A 27,277-nucleotide genomic window follows, 5' to 3' on the forward strand; every position below is an offset into this window, starting at 1 on the left:
CGGCGGCCGCTAGGCAACCTGGGGGCTGTAGTCTTCCCCTGCTCACAGCCGCGCGATGGAAAAGCGGCGGCAGGGGAGACTCACAGCGTTAGGGCACCAGGAGCGACGATAGGGCAGGCACAACAGCAACAGGACCCCACAGCAGGTGAGGCTACTCTCACAATGGTTCCCGCTTCACCAAGGATCCTCGGTCTTTTCTGCGCCTCCGGGCGCGTGGAAGGCATCGGCGGCCGCTAGGCAACCTGGGGGCTGTAGTCTCCCCCTGCTCACAGCCGTGCGATGGAAAAGCGGCGGCAGGGGAGACTCACAGCGTTAGGGTATCAGGAGCGACGATAGGGCAGGCACAACAGCAACAGGACCCCACAGCAGGTGAGGCTACTCTCACAATGGTTCCCGCTCTACCGAGGGAGCCTCGGTCTTTTCTGCGCCTCCGGGCGCGTGGAAGTTGTCAGCGGCCGCTAGGCAACCTGGGGGCTGTAGTCTCCCCCTGCTTACAGCCGCGCGATGGAAAAGCGGCGGCAGGGGAGACTCACAGCGTTAGGGCACCAGGAGCGACGATAGGGCAGGCACAACAGCAACAGGACCCCACAGCAGGTGAGGCTACTCTCACAATGGTTCCAATGGGGGGGGGGATGTGTCACGACAGGCCACCCCAGGACCTGGACGAGGGAGACAGCGACCCCTTCCCGCCTTACATTTCCCATGTGTTCTGTTTTCAGTCACACACGCCAGAGGATGGTGATGGCCCCTTTAATTTCCCGTACTTCCTGGAACCTGCCCCATGTCATGTGACCCCGTCACATGCTCCAATGGGTCGCGATCTGGAGGAGGAGGAAGTCGGCTTCTTAACGGGACGTGAGCAGGCAGAAGGACGCCATCGGGAATTCAAGCCAGGAGAGAGTCCAGACCGAGGTCACCCGGAGTTGAGGAGCAGCGGAACCACGGCAGTGGAAAGCAGAAAGACTATCTCGTCAGAAGTAGCGGGAAGCCGGGACCAAGAAGCAAAGAGCAGGGTCCCGGACCCTATCCGGCATCACCAGCTGTCCCGCCACACTCCCGGAGGAGCATGGCTACCCAAGGCACGTAACCGTATCCGGGAGTGGTTAGGGAAGGGGAGGCCTACTGGAAGAGATTCCTCAGGCAGGGAGGGGACGGGCTAACGGATCTGCGCATCAAACGCTTAGACGTAAAGTAATAGTCTAGCTAATGCGCGGCGTACAGACACTCGGTGGTGGTACAGCGTGCCGGTGATCTTCCCTCACTCCCCTCACCCCTTTCTTTACCACTAAGCATCATACACAGTCCCTAAAATTTGTGTTTTCTTTTCTTTTACTTTAAGGCCCCACATCGGACTAATCCTGAAGATATGTAAATCCGGAGAAAGGACGAAGAGAAGTCCAAGCCCTCTTCCTCTGAACAGGAGACGGAAGCTGCAGGGACTCGTGTTGTCTTTGTAGTCCAATTAAAAGTAAAAAGAATGTTCTTTTTGACTAAACTACTCTCTTTGCCCCCTCATTGCCCATTGACAGCCTGTAAATCTTGTTCTTATCTCGTCACATTTGCTGTGCATTTAAAGATTGAGGTCAAATGTCAGACGCTGTTTTCGAGTTCGCCTGTTTACTTTTCTTTCTCAGACTCCAAAGTCAGATTTCTTTTTTATTAAGGTTGTCCCTACACATTGTTGCTTATTGTTTTTTTGTGTATAATTGTTTATCATTACTGCATATCAGTCGCTCGTCCTTCCTCCCTACCCCCCCATTACTGCTTGTTGTTTTTTCTGTGTATAGGGGCCCATATGTTTGTAGCAGCACTGCAGCAAGGGGCCTCCATCCAGCGCATACTGCCAAAGGTTTGTGCCAGATGTTCATTTCGTTTTCTATCATGCCAGTGTCCTTGCTGACACATACACACAATTCCATCGTTCCCTTCCTCTTTAAAGCTGCAGGCGTATTAATGTAATACAGCATTTTAACTAAAATATTCTTGTGCATGGAGCCAGGATTTGCATTGGGGTCATTTAAACATCTATAACGGAGTATTAGACAACATAATATGCAGGGCACGAGTCAGGGGTACATGTGGGTGGACGGTGTCCAGCCACATTTTTCACAGGGTGAACGCCGTCCACCCTGCCAAGAATTTGGGCCCCACAAAAAAATGTGCTTAGCTCGTCCCGGTGTAATATCCAAACACCGGGACACTTTCAACAGCGCCTGCACGTTGTCTGCTTTTCTTCTGCAACAAGCAACAACGTGCAAGCGGGGACGGGGCTTTCTTATTTAAGACTCTTGCTGGGCCCATAACAATGGCCGAATTTGGGGGGTCATCAGCCCTCCTTTTGTTCGAGTCTCTTGGCTGAGAGCAGACAGGAACTTCACACCTGATGCAAATGAAGCGGAGGGGAAATAAAGGCTCACACCTTGTTAGCACATCACACATACTTAAGACAGGCAGCTTTTTACTTTGTTCAGTCACTGTTTAGGAGATATGCATGCAGGTAAGAATGTTAGATGTGTTGGTGTGAGAAAGTGGCTCTGTATATACTGTTCCCTAATAGGTACAGGGTGTACAGAGTCCACAGTCCCCCAGAGGCTGATAGAGGTCAAAGTTAGGTATGACCTTACTCTCAAAAAGTGGTAGCTTGGTCGAGCAGTAAGGCAGTACCAGAGGACAGTGTAAAGCATTTATTGTACACACTCAGTCAGCAAATGGTTTCACACACTCAATAACTGAACTCTAGGCCAATGATTTGTATATATAAAATATATGCTTGTTTTATTTTTAGAACCACAAAGGGGGTAAAAATATACTTTCTCAGAATGAGAGGTTGAATATAAATACTTTTGTTTCAAGCAATAAATTTGTGTAAACAGTCACAGTTGGTTGCAATAAACAATCCTATTTCCTAAACATTACAATGCATTGAGCTCAATGGTAAATTCAGGTTATTTGTAATAAATTACTTTTTAGATTACTTTTGGAATTCCAGGTCTGGATCCTAGAACCAGCCTGGGGTCAGTATTCAGAATCAAGTGATGAAAGTCGACTTAATAACTGTAATGATTTTTAAATAATATTTAGCTATTTCAAAAGTTAGCACTTAGAAAATATTTCACAGAAAACATTCAATGGATCTCTATGGCAAGAAATTCAAATTGCAGGTAGAGTACTTTATCATTACTTTAGTAATCCAGGACTGGGTGCCTAGACCCAGGACTGGGGTCCTTATCAAAAGCAGGTAAGTAATTTCGTTTGCAGAAATGGTACGATTTTAAAAGAATATTTCAAATTTGCAAAAGTAGACACTTAGAAGAAATTTCACAGAAAAGCAGACAATGGTTTCCTATGGGAGAAAAATGAGTTAGAAGTAAGTATAGTTGTGAACACTTTTCAGAGTCAGGGCTGGGCACCAAGATCCAGCACTGGGAGCTCACCTAGGAGCAGGTGAGTAAATTCGTTTTTGTCGCTTGGCTGATTTTTGGTGAATTTTTGCAGTTTTGAAAAGTTCACACTTAGAAGATTTTTGAAGAAAAAGCCAGTCAATGTTACCCTATGAGGAAAATGAAGTTAGCGGTTTAAGGGTAAGTACTCGACTGGTAGTGTTGAAATTCCGGGCATGGACTCAGGGGTCCCCCAGTGTCAGGTAGGTACAGTTGGTTCACCCTCAGCGGTTTCAGGACGGCCGGGTGCAGAGAGAGTTGGGCCCAATGTTATCCTATGAGGGATAGGGGGGCCTTGGTTGGTGGCTGCTGTCTGGCAAGCCACGCGGCTGTGGGAGCTGGGCTCCTGGTCACTTACTCAGGGCAAGTGGGGAAGTAGGTTAGTGTAGAGAGGGCACTGCCAGGGCCACTCGGGCGGCTGGGTGCAGGGTGCTTTTGAGCCTTAGGGCGCTCAATGGAAATCAATGGGAATGTTCCGGTTTGGAAAGAGGCTGCAGGCTCGGGGACGAGGATGTTTCAGGTGCCACCACCACTTCGAGAGGTAAGTTGGGTAGTTGTAGGTTAGGTGGGTACCCCGGGATTGGGCACAGGGGGTCGCAGGGCGCCGGGTGCAGGGGTGCCTTTTGACGTCGGGAATCTTACCCTCTGGTTGATCGCGGCTGGGGTGGCACTTGGTTCTGAGGCTGCAGGCTTCTTCCGGGATGTCGAGGGGGGTCCTTGGGTGCCGGACTCTGGGTCACAGTCGCCGTGGGGTCGTCTTCTGGGTCTTTGTCCACTCCGGCACTGGCCAGGCTTGGCTGGTGCAGAGTGTGTTGGGTCCGCGGTCCCGGGCTGGTGCCAGGGATAGCAAGTAGGTTTCTTGAGGAGAGCCTCTACTCGTGGGAGTCCCAGGGGCTTAGAGCTAAAAGGTAGCCAGGTCCTCCGGGGTTGGTGAGGTTGCTGGCCACGTGGGATGCCGCGCTGGTGCAGGTTCGAGAGTCGACAGGCCGGTAGGGCTGGGGCCAAAGCAGTTGGTGTCTTCTTCTCTTTTTAGCAGCTGCAGGGCAGGTCTTTGTTCTTCTTGCTCTTCTTGTCGTTTTTCTATCTGGAATCTGAGGAAGGAAGGTTCAGGGGGCCCCTAAATACTAGATTTAGGGGTGTTACAGGTAGGTGAAGGCCAGGGACCAATGGGTCCTTGTCCTGGGGTGGGTACACCCCCTATCCTGCCTCTCTCCTGTGGGAGGGGGGCAGTAGCCTAATCCTGATAGGGTAGGGCCTCCCATCTTCAAGATGGCGAGAGCCCGGAGATGTGCTTCACCTCGCCTCCCCCACCTGAGGGGTGGGGTGGGCAGGCTGGCACATCCCCTGTCCTTGTATGGGGTTTCCGGCCAAGCTTCCCGCCAGAGTGGGGGGTTGCAGTGGCCTGGGGAAACTCCAACTGGCGGCATGCCTTTGAAGCTTCCCTTTGCTCATCCTGGGGGAGGAGATTTCTCACCTCACCCAGGATGTGCATTGTTGCAGGCCCGGGAGAGCAGGGGCTCTCCCACCCAGGGGTCCAGCAACGTGTCTGCTGTGTGGCAGCCTGGGCAGCCTCAGAGCAGACGTGGATTGCAAGTTAGCTGTAAGGGGGCATCTTCTAAGATGCCCTCTGGGGTGCTTAGTACATTAAATCCTACACTGGCATCAGTGTGGGTTCAATGTGCTGAGAAGTTTGATACCAAACTTCCCAGGCTTCAGTGTTGCCAATATGGTGCTGTGGAGCTCGTGTTTGACAAGCTCTCAGCACCATGTATTCTTAAATGACAGCACTGCACTTACAGTGCCCAGGAATGGACCCGGGTACTGTAGGGGCACAGGGCTCCTGCTCCTGTGCCCACACCATAGGCGTAATGCACCCAGCTAGAGGGGTGGCTGACATATGCCTTGGCGGTGTAGGTGATGGGCATGGTACACAGTGATGTGTGCCATGTCGACTCTTTGTTTTGTCCTGCACCCAGACACTCAGCCTGCAAGGGCAGTGTGTGTGTGTAAGGGTACAGGGTCTCTGAGCGTGGCACAATGAGTGCTGCAGCCCTTAGAGGCCTTCCCTGGTCACAAGGCCCTGGGTACCTAGGGTACCATTTACTAGGGGCTGACATGTGGCTAGGGTTTGCCAATTTGGAGTTTGTGTGGTTTAAGGAAGGAACATAGGCCCTGGGCACCTGATTGGCAGGAACCCAGGGTACACTCAATCGAAGTACATTCAGCAATTTAGCAAAAAGTGGGGGCATACCATGCAAGAAAGATGGCACTTTCTCACAGTTGGTCTTTCCCAGTATTTACACAAAGCAAATTGCATTTATATAGCGCTTACTTCCCCTGAGGAGGCGTTAAAATAATTTAAGTACCACTATTTTTTCTTGTCTAGTCCTACTCATTCCAATGCAGGGTGTCAGAGCGCTTTATATCAACAAATGCATATTACAAGTACAATAAATTATATAAGTTTGTAAATGAATGTACAGGATGTGTTACATAAAAACTGGGTGATTGCAAGGTGTAGAAGTCACATATCTTCCATAGCTCACTGTGCTATTATCCTCACAATGCGCTCAAACGTACACATGATAGACCTGCTAAACATATATGTGAGGGCTTTAGATCTGATGTCACTTCTTGTGATGCCACTTCCAGTAAAGTCATTGCATGTGATGCCACTTTCTATGATGTCAATTCATGAGATGCCATGTGTGATGTCGTGAGCAGTGATGTCATGCTCCGTGATGTCGCGTGCAGTGATGTCGCGTGCCGTGATGTCGCGTGCCGTGATGTCACTTGCATACTGCCTAACTAGGTTAGTCCCCCCCACTTCTTTTGTTAGGACTTGTGCCCTGGTAATATGAAAGCAATTTACTGTTGAGGTTCATTCTGAGGTTTCTTAATTCCATAACTGAGCTGAAGGCTAATTAACATGACCAAGTGTCACAGAACCAAAACAACTTATCGCGGTGCTTTCCGAGGTTCCCTAAACTTGTACAAAATTGCCAACACACAAAACATGGGGCGGCGCTTTTAGATAAAGAATGTGCCATGCGCGGAGGCACAAATTGCACAGAGATTACTTAAACACCTATGACTAAGTGTTAAACGATGGAGGTAACTTATTTCTGAGGTTCATTTTGAAATGCTGCAGCCTTGTGCGGAGCTCCCAACTAACAAATTTGGATGAAGATTTCTAAAAAGAACAGTAATTACCACTGAGTTCTTGTAAGGGTTTCATAGCGTCATATCGAGCTGAACGCATTTCGAGGTTTGTTCACAGGTAATACAAGCACAATTGAAAAACAAATGATCATCATTGTGCTTTCAGGAAGCTCCCTAAACTCGTACGAAGTTGCAGACTACCAAAACATGTGGCGGCGCTTTTAGGTGAAAAAGTTGCACTGAGATTACTTAAGCATCCACGACTAAGTGTGAAACTATGGAAGCAGTTTTATCACTGTGGTTCTTTTTGGGATGCTGCAACCTCATACGGAGCTGCTACCTAATTAACAGCGATGGTGATTCTAAAAAGAACAATCATTTACCATTGCTGTCCTTTAGAGGGTTTTGCAGCTTTGTATGGAGATGCTGACCGCATTTTGAGTTTTGTTTATTTTTGTTGACACGTAATGCAAATTATTAAGAATTAATGTTTGTAACTAATCCACTAGCTGCTATACCACAGATAAAGTACATTTCCAATGGCAATAGCACTCTTGCATTGGCGAGACCTATTTGCTTTGCCAATGCTTGTTTTCTGTATGACACTGCAATACAAAAGAATGAGAGAGTTATAGTTACCTTTGGAACAAATAACAATGACTTTGAACAAAGCAGTATAGAACGATGAGGCGATTTGCTGTTCTACTGTACATCCCCGCCCGAATTCTTGTGCAGTTGTGCCTTTTCTGCCATGTGTGCTGCTGCAATAATGGTTTGGCCCTTGTGTGTCCAACAATACTGTACCAATGAAATACCCAGCAAAGCCTACATGATGCCTATACCGCAATGTATTTCAGCATCCTTTAATATGTAGTAATTTACAACTCATTTAAAATTCATTTTACATCATTTCCATATTGTGTAGAACTAGCACTGTTGCATGGTAACCAAGCAATAGCATGAGGGATTGCTATAACTGTAGCATAACAACACACTGCGTTATGCAGGAACAGGGGGCCCGATTCACAGAACTAACTTAAGACAAAATCCTAAACTTACTACCATTTTGGTATTCACAGAAGGCACTTACTCATTTCGGTATTCACAGAAGGCACTTACTCATTTCGGTATTCACAGAAGTTAGGAGTCCTAACTTTAGGACTCCTAAATGCCTTCTGTGAATACCGAAAGTCTTAAAATTAGGATTTTTCTCAGTTTAATAGTAGTAATAGTTAGGACTCCTAGCTTTAGGACTCCTAAATGCCTTCTGTGAATACCGAAAGCCTTAAAATTAGGATTTTTCTCAGTTTAGTAGTAGTAAAGTTAGGACTCCTAACCTGAGAAAAATCCTAAATTTTAAGACTTTCGGTATTCACAGAAGGCATTTAGGAGTCTTAAAGTTAGGACTCCTAACTTCTGTGAATACCGAAGTGAGTAAGTGCCTTCTGTGAATACCAAAATGGTAGTAAGTTTAGGATCTTGTCTTAAATTAGTTCTTTGATTTGGGCCCTGAGAGTCTATGTATAAGCCAATATGAGTTACTGCAAATTTACTGTCTTAAAACACCTATGAGAAGATGGAGCAAGTGTTCTGTTCTGGGTAAGGAAAACTAAAAAAACAATGTTTGAGTAAAACACTTGAAGGACCATGTAAAGATACGCAGAAGAGCAAAATTACCATGTATGCATTGTTTTTGGGTGTGTTTGATAGGCAGAGGAGACCATCAGATTCGGAAGGTCTTTAAATTATAGGTTATGCTGGACAAATTAAGGACATTGTAATTACTAATGGCTCACATTTAGGAGTTGATTCGATTGCGAATAGCGCAATTCTTCAAATCTGTAAGATTTTTTTAAATCTGCAACGCTTTTGTGCAACAAGGTCAAAGAGGAAACTTCAGGGCGTTAAGGCAGGACAGTGTGTTGTCGGATGTGGAGAAGAGGTCTACTCAGGGTATGCATCATCGGGCAATGATCTTGAGGGCAACCTCTAGGTGAAGACGCTACTTGTGTTGACAAGATAACTCCTGCTCAGCTTCCCTGCCCTTGTCTGCCCTGACTTTGAGGGCGCCTGCTAGATGACTTGCCATCAGCAAAATCTTCCTTGTCAACCAGTGTTACACTATCAAAGTCTGTAGATAGGGAGCTCTTGATCTGTCTAATTGTGGCATTAGATCCCCCCCTCCCCCCCATTATGTCAGTGACCCTCTGCATTTGCTCTTGGGCAGTGCTAGATTTTTTCTCCTTGGCAACACAAGTAGAGGGTTGCGGTGGTTCTCAGGCTTTGCCCCCCCGCAGTCTAATAAGAATGATGTGGAGGACCATTAGTAGCTCAAAACATTGCAGTTCTTCCTCTCCACTGATGATGATTTTTTACGATCAGCAAATAAACATAAACTTGAGTGTATTCATAGTAGTTACCATCATTCATAAAGCCAATTGTTTCAAAGACTTTAGTTCTGATACCGCCTAGTTTTAGGATGTCTGCTGGTATTTTAAGTAAGTACCTTCTATTTAATGCAGTGGTTGCAGCAATGTGGTAGGTACATCATGAGCCATGGTCACCAACTGTGATATAGAATGGGCTTCATTGGATGACTGAGTTTTATCTTTTTTCGAAATGTTGTTCACTTTTATGATTGTATTCTTCTTGGAGTAGGAAGGGAATGCCTGGACGCTAACACATGTATTAATGCTTACAGAACATAACTTTAGTTGGGAATTCACATTGGTTAACAGAGGAGCACAGAAATGTTTGAGAATGCATATAAATGTGCCAAGAGAGCTGGGAAAGGTAACAATTAGGTTAAACATTTATGGAGCACGTTATATACATATGAATCAATCTTGTAAGACAAAAAAAGATTAACATTTGCCTAATGTTATGAACTTTATCCTAGTCAAGCAAATATCACCTAAATGACGCATAGCAAATTACAGTGCTACTAAACCTAGAAATATTGCAGTTGACAGATTGAGTCAGCACACATCATTCAGCTCCTGTAGAAAATGGTACTGTTTCTATGTCAATTATTTATTTTATTTCAAAGAGTATACATACGTGTACTGAGAAAGGCGTAGATAGCAAAGGGCTCGGTTGCCATACAGAAGATGATTTTTTGGGCTAAAAAAAATGTAAAAAAACTTTAGCTTTGTATGTCACTCATCATGACACATGCATCCTGAAAAAACACATCACCAGCCTTCAAAGCATTTACCTTTGTAAATTTTCATTCTTTATTGTATTTGTTTTCACTTACAATAAATGAAGCAAAGATTACATCCGCATAAGTTTAAAATAGGTTTCATGTCAAATTTATAAAGATGAGAACCCGTGTGCCATAAAACAAAAATGAAGCATATAACTGATGAAGCCCGATAATTGATCACATTTACAGGAAATAAAAATGAGGAAAGTCTCACTTATGGAGGCTTGATTATCAAGTGGTTTTTATGGAGTTTTTATAATCATCTCCCCTTTTCAATACAAATTCTGAACTTGTTTTCCTTCTTTCTTAACATGCAACTATCTATTAGTCAGTTCAGTTCAGTTCAAAAAGCTTTTATTCGGTTTGTGTGAATACAACCATATAAGCTAAACAAAAAAACAAACAAAAAAAATAAATACAATAAAATATTATTCCACATAACCTTAAACAGTTTATAAAATAATTATTCCTGAACCGGCCATAATATTTTGTAAAGAATGGTGATACACTATTCTACATAAATACATCAATAAATAGACATTTATTACATCAATTTAGAAGTAAAATCAGACATATGTCGATACTACATATATTAAAGTGCTCACTAGACGTTGATTTTCAGCAAAGTAGGGGACTCTGCCTCGCTGTAATAAAGTGACTTGTGCATGAGTGCAAATTTGACCATAGCAAAGTAGAGGACTCTACCTCGCTATAATAAGGTGACTTGTGCATGGGTGCAAATTTGGCCATAACAAAACACAATTTTCACATTAATTCATATTATTATAGATTTCCTAGCAGCTCTACTTTCCAATATAAAATGTGCAACATGAAAAACATCTGAGCTCTGGAGAGAACATAGTAATTTCATAGCATCCACTGTTAAACGAATATTATATTTTAAAAGGATAGGCTTCAAGTAAAATTTCCTTAGAAATACATAAAACTTGCAAAATAACAGAAAATGACAGCAGCTCTGTTTAGAAACATTGTCACAAGGGCACTTTAAGTTAGAACCTTCCCCAATTGTGGGGAAGGATACAAGATGGTGGGCGATGCCCAACCTTAAACGTACTAGTACAAATCGGTGCGAGCGTCTGCACGCGTCCACCAAATACATCTGGAGTCCACTTCTAAGATTTAATTGCCTATAAAATACAGAGGTCTTTTGAATCCTAAGCAGTTTATTTCTTTCTTCCCCCTTATAGGACAGAAACAAATCTTTTATTTCTTTTTTGGAGAACGGTATTGCGTAATCTGACTCCTTAGAAATAGTAAAATCGAATAATATGTTATATCAATGGATAATATAATTCAACCATGGAATGCGGGAGCAGTAATCTAACTTAAGACAGTCTCTAATTATGGACTGTGTAAACTCAGTTTCCTTTTTTTTTTGTCAAAATTGTTTTTATTAGCCACAAGTGAAAGAATGACATACAAACCATGCCATGGCAAAAGTGTCGTAGCTGCATGGCCCAACCAACGAGAGGGAATACAACCACAATGCACCCGCCCGTAGTCAAACCCACAAAAGGGCAAGCCTCCCCCATCGTAGCAGTCGCTATAGGAGGGTTACAGAAAAGTCAAGATAAGAAGGGGAAGCAAGCCCGGGCAACGTGCCCCAGAGACCTTCAACGAGCGTCCATCAAGCACTAACAGTCCCGTGCCGGTCCGGCACTACAAAAGGCTGCGCCAAACAGTCCCGCTGGCACCCTGGCATAAGGCTGCATTTGCAATTTACCCACATCCCCAATTCCCCTCACCCCCCTCCCTCCTCCCCCACCCCAACCCAAAGTCTGGAAAGAACCAGAAAGCCGAGAACAAGGAGAGAAAATAAAAAAAAAAGGGAGAGAGAGAAAGAAAAGGGAGAAAGATGGAGACCGGGGGGGGGGGGACTACAGTCGCCGGACCCGAAGGTCCGCCGCTATGTCAAGGGAGGAGAGACGTCCGTCCCACGTGCAGACCCATCAGGGGCCCACCCAGGAACCCCCGGCACCACGGGGCACACAGGCAGGGGGTGTCACCTAAAACCACCGCGGCCAACTACAATTGGAACAGCCGCAGGCCCCTAAGCTGAGGTGGACAAACCGCCGCCGGCAGGCCTCTAGAAAGAAACGTCACCAACGGACCCCATTTGAGCTCAAACGTGGCATAGTCGTCCCTGAAGATATCCGACATTCTCTCTAAGCTCAAGAGTCTCCAGAGGCGGGCATGCCACATCGAGGCCGTGGGCGCCGTCTGTTTCTTCCAGTTGGCCGCAATGGCCACCTTCGCCGCCCCCAAGCACAGCCACATCACGGCCTTATCCGCTCTGGTTTGGTAGCGCAGGGAAGGATCTTGAAGGCCCAACAACGCCGACGCCATGGAGGTGGGGATCGGGTAACCCAACATAGATTTAATGTGCGCCAAGATCTCTTCCCAGAAGGGCCGGATCGTAGGACACGTCCACCAAATGTGCTCAAAGTCCCCCAGCAACCGGCAACCCCTCCAACAGCGATCAGAGGTGCCTGGAAAGATACGCCGCAGTTTATCTGGGTACAGATACCAATCTACCATTACCTTCGTGTGCGCCTCCCGTAATTCTATCGAGTGGTTGTGCTTAGAAATAACCGACCATAACGCCTCCCACTCCCGTTCCTCGAGTGGTCGCAGCAGCATCGCCTCCCATTTAGCCTTATATCGCGGTGACGGGGAAACTACAGTGGCCACAAGGTGGCCGTAAAGAAAGGAGATTGCCCCCCTCATGGCCGTGGTAGTGCGCACAAATTTTTCAAAGGGTGTCTGGGGCCGGTGGATCGCTGCCTGAAGCTCCCGTGACTGAAGCCAATGCTTAAGCTGGAGATAGCGATAGTGTTCGGTGTGCGGGAGGCTGAAGTCAGCCCTACATTCAGAAAAGGTCTTCAACCGGGTCCCCTTAAAAAGATGTCCAACCATTAAGCACCCCCCCTCCTCCCACGCAGCGAATGGCCCTCTGAGAAGCGCCGGGGGAAAAGCCGCCAGCCCATGAATAGGAGTGTGAGGGGAAGGGAAAGAGGTCCACCGCTCGTCCGAGGCCAGGGTGTCCCACACCCGCAACGCTGTCCTAGTGGGTGTGCTGATGTACGCGTTTCCCGGTCTATCCCGTTTCGGGCGCCATGCCAGATCCCAAATCGTCCGACCCGCCACCGACCTGTCCATATGCAGCCAATGTTTATCCGATTCCCTCTTCGACCATTCTATCAAAACGCGCAATTGAGCCGCCTTATAGTAGAGGTAGAAGTCGGGGAGGCCTGCCCCGCCCGCAGAGCGAGGCCTCCGCAACAAGGAGAATGCCAGCCGTGCTCTGCCCCCTTGCCAGATGTAGCGGGAGCAGAGGGAGCGCATAGTCGAGAAAAAGGAACGAGGGACCTCAATGGGGAGGGCCTGGAACAAATGGAGCAACTTCGGCAATATCGTCATTTTAAGCGAGTGAATTCGCCCCATCCAGGAAATAAACAGGGGCTTCCAGCGCGCTAATTCGGCCTTGATTTGTGCAAGGAGTGGGGGGAAATTGGCCTTATATAGGTCATCGACTGAGGGGGTAAGTTGAACTCCCAAGTATTGGAGCGAGGTAGCCGCCCAGCGGTACGGTGTGCACCGCCGAAGGCGCGATAACTCCTCGTCTCGAAGCGTAAGATTAAGGATGTATGACTTGTCCTGGTTAATCTTGAACCCCGCCACCCGCTCATAGCGCTGCAGTTCGGTATGGAGCGTCGGTAGCGACACGAAGGGGTCAGTGAGGGACAGAAGCACGTCTTCCGCGAAGAGGGAGATGTTATGGTCCTCCCCTGCGAACGGAATACCCGCGATCTGCGGATTAAGTCGAACGGCCATCGCCAGAGGCTCAATGCTCAGGGCAAACAAGAGGGGGGACAGAGGGCACCCCTGTCTGGTGCCCCTCGAGAGGGCGAACGGGGCCGAACCGGTCCCATTGACCTGGACTCGCTACGTAGGGAGTCGATAATTGGCCCGAACCATTGCGATAAAGGCGTCTGCAAAGCCCATCCGCCGCATGGTGGAAAATAGAAAGCCCCAATCCACCCGGTCGAACGCCTTCTTGGCATCCAGCCCGACAAGGACGGCCGGCAGGTGACGTTTAGAAGCTTTTTCAATAAGATGCACTATGCGCCGTGTATTGTCGTGCGTTTGCCTCCCTGGAATGAAACCAGATTGGTCGGGGTGGATCAGGGCTGCCATGAGCGGGCTGAGCCGAGCCGCCAAAATCGAGGAATATAGCTTAGCGTCTAGGTTCAACAATGCGATCGGGCGGTAAGAAGAACAGTGATCCTTGGGTTTCCCCGGCTTGGGGATGACCGTAATAACTGCTTCCGCCATGGACGTGGAGACAACCCCCTGAGCGACGATAGCGTTAAACAGCGATTGCAGGCGTGGGGCTAGGTCCGGTGCGAAGGTACGATAGAAAAGGGCTGTAAGGCCATCGGGCCCAGGAGCTTTATTCAGTTTAAGCGCCATTATGGCCCTGGTAACCTCCTCTAGGGAGATGGGAGCGCAGAGGTCCGCATTGGCAGCCGCGGTAACTTGAGGGAGTGGTAGCTCCCGCAGATAATCGTCCTGTGCTGGGCCGTCCAGGGAGTCCACCGAGTAGAGCTCACTATAGAAGGAGCGGAAGCAGTCCGCCTTGCCCGCATCCGAGTGAGCAACCACGTCCGCGGCATCTCGCGCCCCCTCGATATATTCCCTGTCCCGCTTAACTCGGAGCTGCCTGGCCAGATGTCTCCCCACCCTGTTCCCCTGGCTGTATGAGGTGTGACGTAGCCGCAGGAGGGTAAGTTCGGCCCTGTTAGCGTAGATTGACTTGAGTTTGCCCCTCAGCGCCGTAAGGGGTCGCAAAGTAAGGCAAGAGGGCTTAGCCTTATGGGCCTGTTCCGCTGCCACTAACTCTTCCTCCAGGCGTTCTCGCTCCGCTGCGCGCTGCCGGTTAAGCGCGGAGTTGAGTGCGATGCACTTGCCCCTGAGTACCGCCTTGAAGGCGTCCCATCGCGTCTGCTCCGAGGTTTCCCCCGCGCTGTTGAGGGCAAAATAGTCATCTATAGCCTCCCGTAGCGATGCGCGTAGGACTATATCCCTGGTAAGGGAAGCGGGGAAATACCATTTCCGCTGACGCTCCCGAGGGCCCGGCCAGTGAAGCGTCATCGTAACCATACTGTGGTCGGAGATGGAGAGCGGCAGGATCTGCGCATCTCGTAGTGACCCCGACAGAAAGCGATTGATGAAGATATAGTCCAACCGGGCGTATATGTCTGGTGGACATGTGAAAAGTGGGTATAATCCTTCGTGGAGGGATGCAAGGTGCGCCATGCGTCGCATAAGCCTAGCTCCGAGAAGCGTTGTTTCGCAGCCGCCGAAAAGGCCCCCGACTCCGCTCTCTGTGAGTGCGAACTATCCAGCTCCGCTCGCCACACCAAGTTAAAATCCCCCATCAGAACCACCGTGCCCTCCGCAAACTGACCAGCCGCGAGCAAAAAGTGGACAGACACCCCGCCTGGCCCGTGTTGGGTGCGTAGAGTGATATAAAGGTGCATGTCTGCCCCCGCTGGACCCCTTTTACCATCACCCACCTCCCCGCCTTGTCTGCGCAGACCTCTAATGGCTGGAACTTTACCCCGCTATGAAACAGTAACACCACACCTCTGTGTTTAGCGGTAGTTGACGAGCTATACATGAGTGGGTACGACCTATGTTGCAGTCTCTGTTCGTCCCCCCTACGGAGATGCATCTCTTGCAATGCCACTACATCTAAGTGCCGGTCAGATATGTACTTCAGCACCCTCTGTCGCTTCTGGGGGGAATTGAGCCCTTGTACATTCCAGGAGCCTAGGGTTACCGCCATCATGTAATGGATTGCCTGCCACTCTCAGCACCCCCGCCCGAAGCCCAACCTCCCGTCCCCAGGGTCAAGAAAAGAATAGGAGAGAAAGAAAAAAGGAAAAAATGAGAAAGAGATAAACAAAAGCCCAAATACCACATTACTTCCCAACATTCACGTGGTAAGTACCCGTGGGGCACGGCAACCCGCTACACCCCCCCCACCCCGGCCGCAACAATAACACTATGCATAGTAAGTAATGAGGAAAACGTCCTCAACGGTAGTTCCTGGGCCCCTCACCAGGCCCCCTCTCGCAGGCCCGCACCCAGCGACCCTCCTTCTTGGGCATCGGCCCTCCGCCCCGCTGGGGCCGCCACTAGTCGTGGCCTTCAGAATTCGTAACCAGAACATAGGACTCCGTCCATTGGGTAAAGCATTCTCCAAGCGGCGTCGCCTGCATAGTCAACGGGGAGGGGCGCATCCCACCGTGGCCCACTCTCCGACCAGTGTCCCGGTGCCTCCAGCCGGTGCTGCCCCCCCCTCAACCTGCTCATCTTCTGGACCGGCAAGACCCAGCAAGGCCCTGCCGGCCGCCAAGTCTGTCACAGTTCGTTGCTTATTCTGGTATTCAAATGATAAGCCGAAGGGGAAAGTCCAACGATACCTGATGTGCTCCGCTCTCAATTTGGTCGTCAGTGGCCGGAAGGCATGGCGCCTCGCCAACGTCGCCGGTGATAGGTCTTGGTAGAGCGCGCATGTAAACCCCTGAAACGACACCTCTGAGGACCTCCGGGCCGCCGCCAGCACAGCCTCCTTGACTTTGTAGGAGTGAAATTTAGCAAGTATGTCTCTCGGCCTGCGCTTGTCTCCCGGTGCCAAGAAGCCCACCCTGTGTGCCCAGTCAAGCTTGATCTTGAGGGTCTGCGGCTTCACCACCTCCGCGAAGAGGCCCTCCAGGAAGGCCTCCAAGTCCGGGCCCTCCGCTCGTTCCTCCAAGTGGCGGACGCGTATGTTATCACGACGGGCGCGGTTCTCCAGGTCCTCCGTCTTGAGTTGGGTTTGCGCCAGTTGATCCTGGAGGGCCTGTATCCACCGCGAGTGATCCGCATACCTGCCGTCTAGGCTCTCATGTCGGGCCTCCAACTCCACCACTCGTGTGCCCACTGCGTCAACGTCTTGTCGGAGGCCGGACAGCTGGTCCCGCAGGTCTGTCCGCAACTGATTAACCGAGCGTTGGGTATCCCGGCCAATCTCCTCCCGCAGCTCCACCTTGAAATCTCTCAGCGTGGCCAGGAGATCCTCTTTGGTCAGTGCCATTGTGTCCGCAGGCACCATCAGTGCCCCAGGCGGCCCCCTGTCCGCCGGCCCGAAGAAGGCGGTCACGGAGGCGTTGCGTTTAGCCTGACCCTTCTTAGCCGGCATAGGGTCGCCCCCCACCAGCTCGACCACCGACTCGCCCGAGCAGGGGGCCCCCGAATTGCCCCCGGGGCCTCGGACTGCCCCGATAGCGCTCTGTTGTCTTTCCTGGCCCCCCACTCCAAGGCCACCGTCGGGACTCGCCAGGCTCCACGCTCGCTGGGACGGCCCACCTCAGGCACCTTCGTCCGGCACTCGTATGCTCCAGACAGGCTCTGTCCACTGCCCCCCACGGGGAGGTCACAGCCGTAGGCCTCCCGGGCGCCCCCGCCGTCAGGGCCCCACCAAGCAGCACCGCATGACCGAAGAGACCCCCACGGTGCCCCAGCAGCAATCACTCCGCTCCCTCCGTCCAGGCCGGCGCACTCTCTCTCAGGGGGCCGCCCGGAATCGCACAGTCCCGCTCCTCACCGTGCCTCAGCTGCTCCAGCACCTCGTCCTGCACCAGGAGGCCCCAGCGGCCGGGTCCTCGCGTTCTCGGGGCCCCGCCTCCTCAACTTCTGCCGCCTCGGGAGGACTCCCGTCTGGACCGCGTCCGGCCCGTTCACGGCCCCTCCAGGCTCCCGGATCCACAGAGGCCCCCAGGGATCAGCCGCCTCCCTCGCTGCTCGTCGGGCACAGCAGTGCGTCAGTCGCGCCTGGCGCGAAGCTCCGGGCCGTCGGCTGGCGCCGCCATTTTGTCCGTCGCAGCCCCGCCGCAGTCGCGGGTCTCAGGCGCCTCCAGTTCGCCGCCGATCGGCATTCGCCCTGGTCCACCGGTGCCCCTCCGCTCAGCCACACATCAGAAGGGCGTTCGTCCCGCCCAGGGAGCCAGGAACCGCTCCGCAGCCGGGGTAAGTCCGGGGTTGAAGCTGGAGCCGACTTGGATCACGTCCCATCGGCCATCTTGCCTAAGCCACGCCCCTCAGTTTCCTTTTTATGCCAGATTGAACACCATAATAATAAAGGACGTAAAGCAGCCAAATCTGATACATATTTAAGACCAGTTTCTTGATGTATTAGGTCAGTTGATGCTGAGGCCGGAACACACAGCATCCGTTTAAGGAAACTATTTTAATTTTTTGGGAGTTGGGCTGTAGAGCAGTAACCCCACAATCCAGCTCCATACAAGGCTGAAGAAACACATCTTGCATTATATATAGTTACCATATCTTTTATTCTGTGGTCCCCTATTTTCGTAACAAAACGAAAAATGCCATTAGTATTTCTAGTCACTTTATATCTAATGTTTTCTTGCTCATTAGTCCATTTACCATTATCATCGAAACTAATGCCTAAATAACAAAAAGTCTTAACAGCTTGAATCTTTGAGCCTTCTAGAAAAAAAGACCAAAATGGCTTCATTTTCTTACCACAGATCATGGTATATGTCTTCAGTTTATTAATTAACAATTTCCTGCCATTAATAAAATCAGTGAATGCATCAATAAGGCGTTGGAGACCTAAAGAGGTACATGAAATTAAAACAGCATCATCCGCATATAGCAATACAGACACAACAGTGTTATCTATTTTTGGTGCGTCTGCCGGGATGTTATTTAAAACCATAGCTATTTGATTAATAAAAAGGGAGAATAAGAGGTGCCAATACACACCCTTGCCTAATACCTCTTCGTACAGCAAAGAACGGGGTTCGCTCACCAGTAGGCCCGTATCGTACGCTGCAGGAAAGTTTCTCGTATACCCTTGCTAAAAAGAACACAATCTCCTTTGGTGCCCCCGATGCGAGCAGTACTGACCAAAGAAGGGAATGGTCCACTAAATCAAACGCACTGCTCAAATCTGCGAAGCATAAAAACAAATTCCCCCCCTTTCACTACTGTGTATTTGTTAATAAGTAGGTCCAGATTTAAACATTGTTCAATGGTCCCTAGGCCCTTCCTAAAACCATACTGAACTGGAGTTAATATTTTTGAATCTGTGGCCCATATTTCCAGTCTTTTTAAAAGCACCCTACTCATCACTTTTATTGAAGAGTCCAGTAGTGATATTGGGCGATAGTTACATGCTTCAGAGCGCGAGCCCTTTTTATGTAATGGAACGATTAATGATTGGGCCCATGATGTTGGGAAATTCCCCATAGCAGCAATATTAAAAATCCTTGTAAGGATTGGTGCCCAAAGGTCCATTACATCCTTGTATAAATCAATCGGGACACCATCCGGTCCTGGTGCTTTACCCCCTTTGCTGTTTTCTATCCCTACCCGCACCTCTTCAACACTAATTGACAATGCTAATGTAGGCCACGTAAAATTATTAAATGAAGAAAAATTTAAAAGTACCTTATCCGGGTTAAAAATGTTAGAAAAGTGTTCAATCCATTCCGTACAATTAACATAAGACGTCAGTTCAGGGATATGATTATCTTTTAAAAAAGGGCTATTTACAGTTTCCCAGAAAAGTTTGGTGTTATTAGTTTCACTTGCCATACTTAATTTGTCCCATGCATCTGATCTCATCACCTTTTTGTGCGCCAACACAGCTTGTTTATAGTCAGTTCGCAACTTATGGACGAGCATTTGGTTACGGGGCTTAATCCTTAGTGCCAATTTCAATTTATGTAATAACTGGGTACACTCAGAATCAAACCACTTCTTTCCATCTTGCTTCGGACCTTTAGTATTTCTAGTTAAAATGCTCCTAATTGCATTATTTTTATTAGAGAATTCAATGTGTAACATTTTGGGGGTAACCTCTTCGCTAAGACAGTAATTAATACTGTCTCTACATATACTGACCACATCCATTTGTATCTTATGTGGGTCCACGCCATCCCACTTAATTCTCATGCCATTCGGCCTAACAGGGAGGATATCTGAGATTGTATTAGCAGTATTAGTCAATCTGTTGCCCCAATCCAGCAATACTATGGAGATACTATTGTGGTCACTGACCACCTGTTCAGATATCCAAAGGTTCATATATAGACTATTCTTCGAAATTAGGATATGGTCTATATTACTATTCCCGTTCCTCCCAGTAAATGTTGGACATTTGATATGGCCCTTTCTCCTGGTGCAATCTAACAGCTCAAGATCAAATTTTGCCATTAGTGTATTAAGGGTCATACCATATTCACAATGTGGAAAATGTAGCATATCATCCTTAGTCCCCACTGCAATAGTGTAGGCCTTCATAAAACCGCATGAGTTAGTATATGTAGCGGGGGCACGCTCGGATGTTAAAATCGCCTACCCACAAAATGACCGCGAGTTTATTGGAAATTTTCAATACCCTATCTATCTCTTTTTCCAATGGATCTAACGGAGCTCCCCTATCTTTATGGAAGTTGTTATTATAGTGATTAATTAATACCAAATCCTTGCCCTTTGGGAACGATAGTCGCAAAACTTGACTATGATTACCAATAAATGAATAAGTTACAATTTTGCATCCAATCAGTTTAGTGGATATAAGCATCACTAATCCACCCTTTGCTCTACCTATTGGAGAGGGTGTAGCATTTAGGCAATAGGATGTATAGCCTTCGACTGTGACATAATCTGTGCTCCACGTTTCTTGTAAACACATTATATCACTACCAGAAGTGATAAAATCCTGCCAAAAATGCGTACCTAATTTTTTCCCAAGACCTGCGATATTCCATGTTGTCAGTGTATACCCTTCTTGTATTTGTGCTCCTTTGGGATTATTAGGGTTTGTGGGCACGTCCACACTCATTGAAGACTCTGCAGATGTGATAGTAGTTAAGTTACCAGTCTCATTAATAACAATTGTCTTACCCATCATAATGGGATCCATATATAAAGATTGGGTATTACTTATTTCGCTTCTCCTTCTTGGTAAATTACAACTTACCATCCTCCCCAAGTCGATGGTCCCCACTATGTTTGTGTGTCAATCATTGTCCTCCATTTGAGTCAAACACTGAAATCTATTATATAGTGGTAAAGGGGATCGCACTGGGCGGGTTACCGGTATTGTGGGCAACCAGTTGTTACTAGGATGGTAGGTCATATGATCAGTGACTAAATTATTTACCAACGAGTGTCTATAAAAATAGGCAAGTGGCAATAAAGTTGTATTGAAATCCCAACAAGAAGGTGGAGGAGCACTAAGCAAAGTTTTATGTGCCCAAACTGGTGACCTAAAATTAACTATAATGCGGTCCCCGTCAAATGTCTTCGTTGTGGGACCTATCCAACCCACTCTTTGTGTAAGTATAATCTGTTCTGCGCCTAATATTGGAAAGCCACAATTTTTGGTTAGCCAATGGAGGGTTTTGTTTTTAAGGGTTTCATTAGTTTCAAATTGCCCTTCCCGTAATCTGGGGATATTACAAAGGACTGTAACATATGCTCCACATTCTGGTGGTAAATTTATTACTGGTGGTATGGTGTTACCTTTAAAATCTTCTGGAAGACGTAAGCCCTTTATCTGGTCTGTCTTTTGGTCCACTTGTTTCCCATTGCCTCCCAATAAAGTTACGCCATTTTCCATCAATGCTTTATCCCTTTGTTCGCGTCTTCCACCATCATTATGGCTACTAATGTTATTACTAATAATATCGGGTAAGTTATTTGGAGCTATTGGGACAGATTCAGGCACAACCTCATTTGGAATGGATACAGATGGGAGAACGAGTGTTGAGGCATGGGTAGTTTTAGTTAGGTAGGGGATTTGTGTAATGTGTTGTTCAATGAGACCTACCCTAGCTTCAATACCATTAATTTTCTCACAAATTGGACCTAACAGTGTTGATAACAGCGTCTCCATTCTTTCCCAAAAACCCTCTTCACCAACCTCAATCTTCTTTCCATTAAGCTGAACATCTACAACACTTGACTGACCTTCACATTGTTCCCCCTTTCGGCCCAACGAATTCAGTGCCGTTTTATGATGTGTTCGGCTGCCTTTGCCCCTATGTTTATGTACAGGCTGCTCTTTAATGATATGTTTTTGTTTGCTCTTGGCTTTTTGCCCTCTAGTTCTTACAAACGAGCTTTCAATATTTATCCTGTCCGAACATACAATATTAGTTAATGATTGAATATCATTACCCTCAAAGTCCGTTGGATCATTAATAAGAGGGAGTTCTGTGCTTAAATCTGGCGCCTGCAATATAGGTGTAGTTGAAAGCCTGCTTGCCAAGGGGGAAAGATCCGAGGGCAGGATGTGGTGGATAGTGGGTATCTCAGGATTTTTATCTGCCCCTGGAAGTCCGGCATATGAGGTCATTAGCATTGAATCAAAGGAATTAGCCATGACTGTAGATGTATTAACGAGTAATAAAGGTGGGGCCGAGCCAATGGGGAGCGAAAGGCGTCTTTCTGTATTTTCTATCGCTGTGGCAACTGCCCCAATAGTCTTCTGTAACATCTTATCTATGGCGGTTAAACTCGGGAGAGGGTTATTTGTAGATTTGTTCTGCCTGGTATTAGGACGGGATTGTTCAGGGGCATTTTTTCCCATTTCTAATAACTACACCAGCAATATATTTGCAACAATAACTGATACGTAAAGGGTGACACTAAAAACACAACCAATCAAATCATAAACTAGTCCCGAAACAAGTGTCACATATCCATACCCACAGTCACTTAGACGTCCTTTTCAGGTGTATGCTGTTTACAGTTGGTTCTTAACTCCACACCGTTCACACGAGTAATGTCCAGCCAAGGGGGGTGGCCCAGCCCAGCCTCGACCAGCCCCGGACGGCCACAGACGGCCTGCCCTTTGCCCGGTCTTCGCCCGCGCGCGTCCCGCACTGCGGGAGGGCTACACATTCTTTAAAGCCCCCCGGCGCTGGTTCTGACGCGTTCTCAAAGCGCCACGCAGGGCCTGCTGGGATTTGTAGTTGTTCGCGGCCGTTTCCCTCACGGCTTGGCCCGATGGCCTGGAATCGCGCTGGCCGTTCCCCTGACGGCGTGGGCGAAAAGTGCAGGACTGGTCTATGCCGTTCCCCTCACGGCTCGTAGGTACGTTTAGTGAGCGTTTAATGAGCGTCCCGCGCTGTGGGAGGGCTACACCATCTTTAAAGCCCCTCCGGCGCTGGTTCTGACGCGTTCTCAAAGCGCCACGCAGGGCCTGCTGGGATTTGTAGTTGTTCGCGGCCGTTTCCCTCACGGCTTGGCCCGATGGCCTGGAATCGCGCTGGCTGTTCCCCTCACGGCGTGGGCGAAAAGTGCAGGACTGGTCTATGCCGTTCCCCTCACGGCTCGTAGGTACGTTTAGTGAGCATTTAATGAGCGTCCCGTGCTGCGGGAGGGCTACGCTACACCATCTTTAAAGCGCCCCGGCGCTGGTTCTGACGCGTTCTCAAAGCGCCACGCAGGGCCTGCTGGGATTTGTAGTTGTTCGCGGCCGTTTCCCTCAGGGCTTGGCCCGATGGCCTGGAATCGCGCTGGCCGTTTCCCTCACGGCGTGGGTGAAAAGTGCAGGACTGGTCTATGCCGTTCCCCTCACGGCTCGTAGGTACGTTTAGTAAGCGTTTAATGAGCGTCCTGCGCTGCGGGAGGGCTACACCATCTTTAAAGCCCCCCCGGCGCTGGTTCTGACGCGTTCTCAAAGCGCCACGCAGGGCCTGCTGGGATTTGTAGTTGTTTGCGGCCGTTTCCCTCACGGCTTGGCCCGATGGCCTGGAATCGCGCTGGCCGTTCCCCTCACGGCGTGGGCAAAAAGTGCAGGACTGGTCTATGCCGTTCCCCTCACGGCTCGTAGGTACGTTTAGTGAGCGTTTAATGAGCGTCCTATAAAAGTAAGCATTTGTGCAACACCGCTCTGATCAATTAGTTAGAATAATCCAGCTTTTTATACAAAACAACTAAATACAAATAAAAGCAGCAAATGAGATGTTAGTCCACAACCTGTCCCCCTTTCTGTGACCAACAAACACTGTCAAAGCCAATTGGTCTTGCTGTGCCTAGTTGGCTTTACTAATGCTTGTCTAAGAGCTAGCCGCGTCGCACTGGTATCAGCTTTGACAATGCTAGTGCTAAAATAAGCACTGGCAAAGATAGCAGCACCTGACAGCCAACATGAAATGGTGCTTCCTATGTTTTATAACTGCTGTACCTGTCCAAGATGGTCTCACATTCAGTTCATAAGCAATGTAATGCTGCTTTCTTGGGCTCAGGTGCCACTGTGACCAATTCAGTGAGGAAGATTAACAGGAATTTCCTCTACATTGCCTAGATGGAAAGGCTTCTACACCACAGCTGAATGTTAATAGACAAACCGCGGTGAAACAAGGTCCTTTAAAAAGAAGTTCAGAAGACATCCTACAGCTGCTGGTGATCCATTATTGGAACCAGAATGTCTGGGAGACTACCACAAAATGAGTTAAGATGTTAAGGCTAGCTAATTGACAATGGATCAGTAACAGGTCTGGCTACATGAATGATGTCTTGTTCATCTCAATATTGTGTAAAAGTGTCTGTCCCTGAAGAGATTCTGGACTGCCCTACAAATGCAATGACGAGCAAGCAATACTAAATATTGTGCCAGGACTTTTTCTGTGGTTGAGCACTTGTTATTCAATTCACGCTTTTTAAAATAGTCTAGATCTCCCTTTCATAGACATGATTGTGGAAAGATGCAAATTTTAAACAGACTGGCTACAAAAATAAATTACTTATTAGATCATAAACTGACTAAATTCATAGTACTTACTGATTGTTTATAGCTTTGGTATACCAATAAATAGCAGATTCAAAGCGCTGGTTGGTGAATTCTTTATTTCCCTTTGTCTTTAAAAATTCACTTTTCTGCAAGAGTACAAAAGGTGCATTAGATATGCCAGTTCAAAAATGAATGTGAAAAAACGTTAACACAATTATAACAAGAAATTGGTTTCAGTGTAAAATAAAGTAAGAATGTTTAAGCACAGTGGCCGAAAAGCAATCACTCTTCTTAGCAGAGTGTGGTTACAGTGCCAAAGAAAAAATGCCTCTCTTATGATACAATAGTGTTTGAGATTTCAAAATAGTGCTGCAATAATATTAGAACAATGTAATTTGCTCTTCCCTCAAGGAGCAACCTATAAACGTAATTTAAAAACTACCCTGATCCTCTTAGTCACTGACCCTATCTCAGGATCTTAACAAATTTAAGGTGCTACAGAGGAGAACTACAGAAAATCACTTACAACTCTCCAGGACATTGCAGTAACACCTGTTCGCATCATGAGGGGATTGCCCCTGCTGTCACACATCTTGGAACCCATGATGGGAAAACTTGTTCTTACGAGTAACTCGTTAATGGGCATCTTGATGTAGCAGCCAGATAGCAACAAATTATTAATGTCATGAAAACGAAAGCATTTCTGAGAACATGGGACTGAGGACCTGATTGGGATACTCATAACGTGCCAAATAAACAAGTTACTTACCTTCGGTAACGCCTTATCTGGTAGAGAGACCAACTAGCTGCAGATTCCTTAACTTAGAATCATTCCCAGGCCTCAGACTAGATTCAGAAATTTTTCTTGAGCAGTAGCCCTGCAAATTCGTAGGGGAAGTAATTTGGCTCTGTGTAGCATCGTCCTTAAAGGAATTGACATACGCGGTGTCTAGATAGGCTCTACCCGAGAGCGCTGATGTCAGTTACTTTTCGCATCTTTCCACCCCAGAAGTGCGGAGTTACAAAGCACACTGACCACTGGTGTGGAATACTAGTGACCTGAAAGGGGAAAACCCTGTCCCTAGAAATTGTTCGCAGGACGGGGAGGATGGGTGGGTCGGTAAGGAATCTGCATCTAGATAGAGTCTCTACCAGATCAGACATTACCAAAGGTAAATAACTTGATCATCTGATAGACTTCAAGCCGCAGATTCCTTACCTTAGAATAGATACCCAAGCAAGACCTCCCCGGAGGTGGGTCTGCGGACCAATTTCACACAAGGCAGTCCTGCAGGACTGATAGGATATGAGCTGGGGTTGGGAGCATGCTCACAGAATGGAGGGAATTGGATTACTGAGGGAGTTCCCTTTGTGGAACACTGTGTGGGTTCTATTTGAGGGTTCTGGTGGCAGTTGACAGAAAATAAAAGTTACTCTCACCTGTTGGATCCTGTAGCTTCTTTTCAGTGGCGACGAGTTGTTACCTTCAGCGTGACCCCCTGCTGTGCCTCAATGTCTTCATGGTGTTGGCGTGGAGTGCGGCGTTTCAGTGTCACCATGGTGCTGGTTTGGAGTGCAGAATTCAGGGTACTGGTGGCAGCTGCTTCTGTGGTTCCGCAATCTGCCACATTCATGCCAGAATATGAGCTCGATGTCTGTGCCATTCTTTGCACCAAATGTATTCCCAACGTTTTGAGACATTTTTGGCGAAGTAAGTGAGGGCCGTGCGGCCGATCTTCCCGATGTGCTCCAGCATCAAGCCCCAACTGGTGTAGAAACATGAGCATGCGAGCGCATCTTCAGTGGGCTTTTTAGCTGGTTGAGAAACCGCCTTGAAGTGCACTCTACCCATCGTAGAAACCCACAAGTTAATTCTGCAACATAGTGGCCATTTTGGCTGTTTGGGACATTACTACAATCCCATTAGCCATAAGAAAACCTAATGGTGGCCATTTTGAGTTGGGTACCAAATCATTTGGAAAAAATTGCCATCATGCATAGTGGAAAGCCTATATCAACTTTCCTGACTGGCACATTACTTAAAATGAAAGAACAACATATGTATTAGAGAAGCTTGCACAAATTATCGGTGACATGCACACCTGTATAAACCAGAGAAGACAAAAGGTTTTGCCAGTTCCACACACAGTGTTCTATACAAAAGTGGTTATTAAAGTTATGTCAATTTTTTCCAAGTTTTATCTTATTTTCTGTGAAGCAGCAACTCACCCATGTACAGTCATCTTATAGGAAGTATATTGGCACCTCCACCATTTCTTCAAGTTTCTGGCACTCCTCCATTAAATTGACAACAGCGGAAGTAAATGTTTGAGGCATATTTGGAAGCAATTGATGGGGATACTTTCACGTCAAAAAAGAAAAAACGCTTTTAACATACAATCTGGGTTCTGAAGGAAGAAGCATATTGAAGAATCTACCTTTAGAAGTAGTTAGAGTTCACATTGGGGGTTGAGAAGATGGTGATTCAGCAATTATCGTTTAGGATTATGCATCCATCATCAAAACGTTGGATAAAATAGTCAATCCCAGGAAAAATACAGTATTGGAACGTTTTAAGTTTTTTCAATGTTCTCAAATCCCTGGAGAGTCAATTTACTATAT

General features: G+C 47.7%; 1 protein-coding gene across 3 annotated transcripts in view; it reads right to left on the minus strand.

Moving 5' to 3' along the window:
- LOC146801783 (E3 ubiquitin-protein ligase TTC3-like) overlaps positions 1–27,277 on the minus strand; it is a 1,211,260-nt gene that overhangs the window by 1,009,367 nt on the left and 174,616 nt on the right. For all 3 annotated transcript variants that reach the window (XM_085621275.1, XM_085621274.1, XM_085621273.1), the window contains exons 9-10: positions 24,707–24,801; positions 9,663–9,725 (exon numbers count right to left, since the gene is read on the minus strand). In XM_085621275.1, the coding sequence (XP_085477401.1) occupies positions 9,663–9,725; positions 24,707–24,801 (158 nt within the window). The remainder of the gene's footprint in view (positions 1–9,662; positions 9,726–24,706; positions 24,802–27,277) is intronic.

This window comes from Triturus cristatus, chromosome 8, assembly GCF_964204655.1.
Source record: "Triturus cristatus chromosome 8, aTriCri1.1, whole genome shotgun sequence".
In the NCBI taxonomy this organism is placed as follows: domain Eukaryota; kingdom Metazoa; phylum Chordata; class Amphibia; order Caudata; family Salamandridae; genus Triturus; species Triturus cristatus.